General features: G+C 41.2%; 1 protein-coding gene across 1 annotated transcript in view; it reads right to left on the bottom strand.

Moving 5' to 3' along the window:
* Positions 1 to 9,268, bottom strand: part of VPS13D (vacuolar protein sorting 13 homolog D) — a 238,051-nt gene that overhangs the window by 100,819 nt on the left and 127,964 nt on the right. The window contains exons 56-59 of the mRNA XM_081816824.1: positions 7,103 to 7,266; positions 5,837 to 5,945; positions 2,947 to 3,126; positions 1,118 to 1,234 (exon numbers count right to left, since the gene is read on the bottom strand). Coding sequence (XP_081672950.1) covers positions 1,118 to 1,234; positions 2,947 to 3,126; positions 5,837 to 5,945; positions 7,103 to 7,266 — 570 coding nt within the window. The remainder of the gene's footprint in view (positions 1 to 1,117; positions 1,235 to 2,946; positions 3,127 to 5,836; positions 5,946 to 7,102; positions 7,267 to 9,268) is intronic.

Genomic DNA, 9,268 nt, shown 5'->3' with positions numbered 1-9,268 from the left:
AAGAGCCGAGATGCCCTTCAACAGACGAATGGATAAAGAAGATGTGGTCCATATATACAATGGAATATTACTCAGCCATCAGAAAGGATGAATACCCAACTTTTACATCAACATGGATGGGACTGGAGGAGATTATGCTAAGTGAAATAAGTCAAGCAGAGAAAGTCAATTATCATATGGTTTCACTTATTTGTGGAACATAAGGAACAGAATGGAGGACATTAGGAGAAGAAAGGGAAAAATGAAGGGGGGGAAATCGGAGGGGGAGATGAACCATGAGAGACTACGGACTCTGAGAAATAAACTGAGGGTTTTAGAGGGGAGGGGGTGGAGGGATGGGTTAGCCCCGTGATGGGTATTAAGGAGGGCACGTATTGCATGGAGCACTGGGTGCTATACGAAAACAATGAATCATGGATCACTATATCAAAAACTAATGATGTACTATATGGTGACTAACATAAAAAAATAAAATTTAAAAAAATAAACATAAAAAAATCACTGAATATCCAATAAGTGTACATCTTCTTCTTTTTTTTTTTTTTTTAAGATTTTATTTATTTGACAGAGAGAGAGCAAGCACAAGCAGGGGGAGCAGCAGAGGGAGAGAGAGAAGTAGGCTCTCCACTGAGCAGAGAGCCTGATGCCGGGCTCGATCCCAGGACCCTGGGATCATGACCTGAGCTGAAGGCAGACGCTTAACGGACTGAGCCACCCAGGCGCCCCAGTGTACATTTTCATGTTTACCTCATGTTCCTTTTCAAACTTTTCACTTCCCAACGCCCAAACAAGGGAAAGAAGGAGAAAGATGACAAGAGAAAACTGGGGCCCCTCAAAAAATCTAGTTTGTTTATTCTTGACCTTGTATAAATTCAAATAGTTTAGTTTTTCTTTATTTTCATCTTACTTTTGCAATCATTATTACATTCTGATTCAACTTTAGCTGTCATTTAATTAACATATTCACACATTCATGTTGTGATGACATAAACACCATGAAGCAACAGCTATATTTGGAATTCAGAGGGCAGAAAGAGGTCTAAAACTGAGAAAACCATAGAGCAAAATTCTAAAAAATTAATGATAAAGAAATGAATTCGCAATACTTAAAACTTACTTCCAATTCCTGCTCTGTGTCTGGATTCTTTAATTTCTGTACCTCTTGTTCAGTAACAGGAAGTTCATCCACTTCATATGATGAACGGTCACTTTTCCGTTGGGAGAAATCTGTTATCTGAAGTCGAATAAAACACTGTACTAAGAAAGTTCATACTTCCACAGTGAAACCCATTTCATGCTCAATAATCCTATGGAAGTTAATGGTTTCAAAAGCGCTGCCAAGTAAGACTTGGGTAATAATGAAGTAAACTTGGTTTTAAGTCTACATGGCAAAAGCCAAGTTATAGACCTCGAGAGCCTCATATAGGGGGGCTAGGCATCTACAGCTAATCTAGAATTATTGGTCAAGTCAAAATATACAAACCTCAAGATCACTGCATTCAATGTTTGCTAAAAGAAGGGTGCTTTTACAAGAGGTATTGTGGATTATGACATACTACCTCGGAGAGTTCACTGTTACACACCAGCATCTTTCCTTTTTCCCTCAGCTCTCTAATTACACCATGACCTGATAAACGTGTACCTCCAGCACAGATCTCTCCCCTGAGTACCAGACCCATATTTACACTGACTTCCAGACATTTTCATGTAGATAGCATATAAGTCCAAAACTTAACTCCTTATTTCTTCCAGAAGTCTGCTCTGTGTTCATATCTTAGTGACATGGATTATTGTCCTCATAGTTGCCCAAATCAGAATCCTAAAAGCCATTCCTGACTCCTTCCTCTCTCTCATCCTCATCTTCAATCAATCACTAAATCTGTCAGACTCTACTTCTCAATAAGCTTCCATTTCTGCCTGTTTCTCTCCAACCTCTTTGGGCCCACCCCTGCCACACCCCTGCTATTTACTCTAGTCCAGGCTGCCATAATTTCTCATCCAGATCACTGCAGTTGCCCTCAGCTGATCTATCTCCAATTTTCATCAACTCCAATCCTCCACATTGCAGACAGAAATGTGCAATCTAAAATAAATTTCTGATCATGTCATTCCCTGACTCTTCATTGCCAGAGAAAAACCACAAAATTTGCAGCATGCATCAGGCTTTTAATAATCTGGCCCCTGCTTCTGTCTCCAGCATTATCTCGGAGCGTACTCTCTGTGCCCACTGGGCCATTCCCCTTTTATCACCAGGCCTTCACTTATCAATTTCCCAAATCCTATATTATTTCTTTATTATGATTTTGCTTATTGTTTGTTTACCCCTCCAGAATATGAGTTCCAAGACTGCAGGGAATTTTGTCTGTTTGTTCAGTAGTACGTGCTTAGTACCAAGAATTGCGCTTGGCTCTAATACGTGTTCAGTAAATAACTGTTGAATGAACACTCTTCTTATTAGGGCACAGCCCCTCCACCTTCCCTTTTCGATTTGGCTAACTCCTTTCAGTCAACCTTTAGGTCTCAGCTTAAATATTACTCCTCTTAGGAAGCCTCCAAGTCTAGGAATACGAATCCTTCCTGTATACCCTGTAGAACACCCTCCACTCCTGCTTTCAAAACACAATACTGTCATTGTCTGACCAGGGACCTCATGTATCTTGTTGTTAATATATCAATTATAATATATAATGACCGATAATAATAATATGTACCATTCTTGGCATTGCCTTCTTTAATTCTTATACTTTTTAAATATCATCTTATGTTTTTATACTTCAATTCTTATAACAACTTTGTGAAGTAGGTCTTATCCCTATTTTATAAATGAGGACATCATATCCTCATAGCCAGCATAAATGTTTTCAATAAATATTTGTGGAATGACTAACCAATGTGTGGGGGGAAAGTACAGTGAGATTCATGTTAGTTCTTATGATAAATCATCACCTGGAGTGCTCTAGTTGGTCCGTCTGGGATGACTCTGATGGATAACATTCCAGAACCAGGCCTCAGTTTTTGGTTGATAAACTGTTGTTCAGGTGGAACTGGCCCCAGAAGCTCCATGGAAGTATCAGGACCAAGAACAACTTCAGCTCCATCAAACAAACCAGAAAGCCCTCCTTTGGCCTAAAAGAATAAAGATGTGTAAGAAAAGGGAAAGGCACCCACTTTGACAATGTAACATGTCATTTGAAACAAGTTATCAAATTTGAATTCTCTTCTGAAGGGTCATGATCAATTTTTAACAAAGCATTTACTATTTCTTCAGCTTTACTGAAGGTGAAAACCAGGAGGATTACCTGGGCAAGATGGAAAGTTACGCTATATGAATTTAGGGAATTCTGAGTAAGAATAGAGCATATTGGTTTAGTAATAACTTCCAGTCATTAAAATAAGCTTTAAAAAAAGTACCAAAACCCTGTTTCTCTGAGTATTCTCATTCAGGTTTGTTTAAAAATCTAAAACATTCTGAAAATGTAGCAATTACAACTATCATTCAGCTTTCCAATAAGAAGCAAATTCTAGAGTTGAAAACCTCTGCAAACAGGCCTACGGCTGGACTGTCAGCTCACATATTCAAAAGATGGTGCCTCTTCTAAAATTAAACAGGGAACTGGGGCGCTTGGGTGGCTCAGTCATTAAGCGTCTGCCTTCGGCTCAGGTGATAATCCCAGGGTCCTGGGATTGAGTCCCACATCGGGCTCCCTGCTTGGCAGGAAGCCTGCTTCTCCCTCTCCCACTCCCCCTGCTTGTGTTCCCTGCTCTTGCTGTCTCTCTGTCAAATAAATAAATAAAATGTAAAAAAAAAAAAAAAATTAAACAGGGAACGGTGAATGCCATCTGAGAGCCAGCTATTCAGACCTTTGGAGGAAAGTATCTTCTTGCTATCCGCCCCAAACAAAACGGAAGTCTATGGGACCATGCCTATGGGACAGCAGATACAGGGCTAGAGAAGATAATGGCTAGCATGTCTTGATCCCCTTTCTTTTCAAATACTGAGTAATGAAAAGGAAACTCTGAGCTGGGTTTACAGGACAGATTTCAACACGGAGAAAGCTTTTTACGACTGTTGTAAGTTTGGAAAGAAAGTGCATACACAACCTTATCAGGGCAGTGTCAGATGTTTAATGCCTTCAATTACTTTATTTAGAATAATAAGATCGAAACAAGCTTATTTCCCTAACCAAAACACACCCTGCTCACAACCACAGGAATGATGAAAAAGATTCAAGAAACAACAAACACCAGCAAAGGATGGGGGTGGGGGTGCTGCTCTACGAAAATCCGAATTACATGGGCTTTAGGAACAAACCGGAAGGAAAGTCCGGGTCAGACCCGGGGCCCAACAATTACAACGCACCTTCTCTTGCCTCCAGAAGCCTGAATTGTATTGCTAATTGAAAATTACAAATCCATTCCAGATGTGTGCTTCAGAGTAGTAAGCAGCTTGTGTTTGACAGAAAAAGCTCAAGACAAGAGAGATAAAGAAAATAAATCTCACCAAACAGCAGGCGGAGGCTCCTTCCAATTTTGCTCATTGCCCGGGTGAACAACCTCCCACTGTGAAGGGACAGCCTGGTGTCCACCAGGAGCAAACACACTAAGGGTCCTCTAGCCAGGGCCTGATGCTCTCCTGTTTACCTTTTGGGTAAAGCCCTGGGCTGAGGCAGAAACTGCACCACGTCACACATGTTCAGCTATATGCCCAAACCTCTGTGACAACTTCCTACCTCCTCATCCCATATCCATGGTCTCATTTCTGGCCTGAAGCCAGAAGGGCAGAAAATCCAAACTCCTAGTCATTTTCTAAACACGTGTTTTCTTATGAAGTCCCTGGCAATTTATCATGGGATAGACTGGTGGAGGACAGAGGAAACTGACCAGCAATCTTCATTCTGACATTTGCTACAATAATTAAATGCTTATTTGGGCACCACTAAGAATGCAGAAATAAATAGAATCTAGAGAATGTAGAGCCCATGATGACTGCTCACCATCTCCTAGAACGCTTCACAGAAGACTGTTGTAGATATTAGATTAATTCCACAGGCCTAAAATTAATCCACTTAACTTAGTGGTGGGCTTTTAGCTAGCATTTCTCTTTCTTTCTTTTAAAAATTACATAGGTGGGGCGCCTGGGTGGCTCAGTTGGTTAGGCGACTGCCTTCGGCTCGGGTCATGATCCTGGAGTCCCGGGATCGAGTCCCACATCGGGCTCCCTGCTCAGCGGGGGGTCTGCTTCTCCCTCTGACCCGCTTCCCTCTCGTGCTGTCTCTCATTCTCTCTCTCAAATAAATAAAATCTTTAAAAAAAAAAAAAAGAAAAAAATTACATAGGTAATTTTTTTTAAAGATTTTTTTTTTTTGAAGATTTCATTTACTTGAGAGAGAGAACAAGCACAAGTGGGGAAAGACAGAGGGAGAGGGAGAAGCAGACTCCCTGCTGAGCAGGGAGCCCGCTGTGGGACTCAATCCCAGGACCCTGAGATCATGACCTGAGCCGAAGACGCTTAACTGACTGAGCCACCCAAATACCCCACATAGGTAATTTATATAACCAAAGAAAAATAATCCAGATAAGCCAAGAAAAAAAATCCCATTACTTACGGGCAACCATTCCCAATACATTTCTCATAGATCACCGTCAAGAATATTTTCCCGGTAAATACACACAGATGTACAACAAAAGTTCCTTGACCTTCCTGACTATAATGAAATAATGCGTATTTGCTCTGTAATGATTTCCCCCTTGCAGTGTATTTATCTTAATTGAGACTTTGCTTCAAAGAAGGTTCAACCACTGCTTGCTGCAACTGAGGGTGTCAAACACTACTGACCTGGACAACCAACCCGTGCAGGCCGCAGGTCAGTTTTCCTTCCCGGAAACTCCATGTCTGAGTTGTGCTTCGCCTGCGATCCGGCTTTCTCAGCATCAGTGGCTCATATCTGGAATACAGGAAAATGCAGTGAGTCTTCGGAGTCAAATATGTTAGGCATGAGGAGAGTATCAGGATCGTGGTTTTGGTCTTCTTTCTTCCAATATCCTCCACCCTTAAAACCTAATGGGCAGGTAGCCTGCATCTCATGGCAGCGAGGTATCTCTTAAGGAGGAAAGAGGAATAAGACAAAATGGAAAGCAATGAACAAGGGGCCACAAAGGAGTACCAGTACTTTTAAGGATTCACAATAGATGTGATAATCAGGTCCCTGCATTCCCACAGTGACAAGCTGTCATGCAGTTTGATAAGGGTTGTCTGCTAAACAGCTCTGAAAATATTTTCAAGAGGATTTTTCCTATTTAATTCCCAATTATTTTTATTTTATATTGGGTTTTCACTTGTAAGTCATGTAAAGTACTTATGGAAGTGAATAAGGTATCAACTGGAAACAAACACACTGACGCATAAAGAAACTAAGGCAGAGGCAAACCAAATAACTTATTTTGTCCCCAATAACAGATTCAAATCCAAGGATTTGGTCCTAAAAACACATTTGATTATTCTCTCAATAATTTATTTCTGCTTTTGAAATATTTAACAAGAATTCTTAAAAAGATTTTTAAAAACCTGCTCATTTCTGGGGAAGAATGGAGGGTAGAGGTTTGGTGGAAAGAGATAATTCACTTTTGCATAACATATCCTTCTTACTGTTTGACCTACATGGGCATTTCAACAACAGCCTAACAAAAATAAAATAAAGACCCAAAACTCGTATTTGGGAATGTGACGGGTCGGTCTCTCACTGAAGAAAAATACACATCTAAAAATACAAATTCTTACTTCATTTACATGCTCGCTTTTTGGAGTGTATCTCCACTGAAACGGACTTTGGAAGCAATGGGCTTGCATCAAAAGTTGCTTAGAAAAGTACCTGTTGGGGGCTCCTGGGTGGCTCAGTTGGTTAAGCATCTGCCTTCGGCTCAGGTCATGATCCTGGAGTCCCAGGATCGAGTCCCGCATCGGGCTCCCTGCTCAGCAGGGAGTCTGCTTCTCCCTCTGACCCTCCTCCCTCTCATGCTCTCTGTCTCTCATTCTCTCTCGCAAATAAATAAAATCTTAAAAAAAAAAAAAATTAAAAAAAAAAAAGAAAAGAAAGAAAAGTACCTGTTGTCAGTTACTGCAGCGAGACCAGCGATATCCAAGATGACGGAGCCCTCCGGGGAGCGGGCCGCAGAGGGCTTATTGGGGTTGTGAGGCACCGAAGATCCCTCGTGGGCCAACATGCCCGTGCCGGTCATCCTCCACAGCTGGGAGCGCTTCCCGGGCTCCTGGGGGCAGAGACACACGGACAGAGCCAAGCTTCAGGTAAGGATGTCAAGAGCGTCACACGAGGGCTAAGTTCTCAAGTGGAAACTGCACTCAAAGACATTTTCCACATTATATGCATGCTTAATTCTAACTTCCACTGTTGTCAATCCTGAGCTGCACTCAGGATGAAATATGCTGAGCTCTTGAACCAAACATTACAAATAATATATATTTTAAGAATGTATTTTTTTCATATACTTAGTATTTTGTGAGCAAACTAGTGAGTCAAGGTTCAGTCCAATCTCCATTAGCTGCATTGCTAGGATAACTGCTGTCCCAGATGGTGACCCTCGGGTGCCCTTACCTTCGAGAGGGATCCAATTATATAAAGTATATATGATATTCTTTATATTTGATCACTGGTAATCCTCATAACTGGCAGACAACCAGAATTTACCAGATGTCTTCTCCCTTCCCGTGTTTATAATGGAAGTACACTATATTGATAGTTTCTAATTTATAAACTGATTGTATTCAAATATAAAGTTGACTGAATTCAAAGGTTTATACTAAGTTGACTGCTGTTAATTCTAAATATAGTTTCTTCTTTGGAATATTTTATAAACAGCACTTGGACTTCCAGGTCAATCCATGGAAGTCTATAAAATCCATTCTTTTCAAGAAGTAATAATAATAATGATAATAATACCTATTGAGAATTTACCATGTGCCAGTCACTGATCCATGGGATTTACATGTGGTAACTCATTTAATCCTTAAAATAATCCAATAATGTATATCCTATTATTATCTTTACTTACAGGTGAGGAGGTCACGGCTCAGTGAGATGAAGAAACTTTGCCATGGTCACATAACCAGTAGGTAGAGGAGTGAGGATTTCATCTCCACAGCCTGATTTCAAAGCCAACATGCTTACCTATTTTGCTCACACAGCCTTTCTAACACAATCCAGATATTCTAGTGCAGTAACCCCTAACCATCTAGAAATGCTTTCTGTGTGAACATACTCTCCAGCTAGCCCTGTCAGGATCACATCCACTCTCACCAGCCGGGAGCTCGTCCAGAGCAACAAACACTTGTGGGTAGCGCACACTGAGTACTGGGGACCATGCTGCCCCTGTCTGGAAAGACAGCTTCTACATTATGTTCTAACAGTCAAAACTAATGAAGTCGTATGAACGCCAGACTCAAATGCCAAGATTTGAAACCCAGTTGCACCAATTACTAGCTGAATGACCTCAGACAGGTTACTAAATCTCTCAGAGCCTCTGTTTCCTGATCTGTCAAAGGGGGAAATTAAGCTATCTTGTAGGGTTCTTGTTGTAAGTGTAACAAATAGAAGGCACTTAGCACAGGGAGTGGCCTCACGAAACATTTACTGTGTTATGATGAGTATCACCCGGCACTTTAGGTACCTCATCTTAATTGATCCTTGTTAGATCAGTAAGAAAATGAGCCTCCGTGAGGAATGTGAAATACCAGATACTGTATATCTTTAAGTGGCAAAACCAAAACGCAAAGCTAGAAAGATACGATGCTCTTTCTCCTGTGTGCTCCTGCCTCCTGTGTCTGTAAAGAGAGAGGAAACTGAGCTGCACACCTGCGGCCCCCACATGCTCACTTCTCTGTTCTCAGTAAGAGAAGCACCTCTATCCACGGTGCCAAAACCACATGGAAAAGCAGCTCAATTATCCTGCAGGTGTTCCAGATTGGGAGTCAAAGTACAGATGCTGGATGAAATCAAGTTTTCCTACCTGGATTCCTCTACTGTCTGCCCTTATGTGTAGACTCATCAGAGTTAGAAACTACCAACATTTCCATTTAAAAATCTGAAATAAGTCAATCAGAGAAAGACATATATCATATGATCTTACTGATATGAGGAATTCTTAATCTCAGGAAACGAACTGAGGGTTGCTGGAGTGGTGGGGGGTGGGAGGGATGGGGTGGCTATTGATTGACACTGGGGAGGGTATGTGCTATGGTGAGCGCTGTGAATTG

Source organism: Leptonychotes weddellii, chromosome 4, assembly GCF_054177405.1.
Source record: "Leptonychotes weddellii isolate Sample4059 chromosome 4, ASM5417740v2, whole genome shotgun sequence".
NCBI classification, from domain to species: domain Eukaryota; kingdom Metazoa; phylum Chordata; class Mammalia; order Carnivora; family Phocidae; genus Leptonychotes; species Leptonychotes weddellii.
This window is presented reverse-complemented; position numbering and strand designations above follow the sequence as displayed.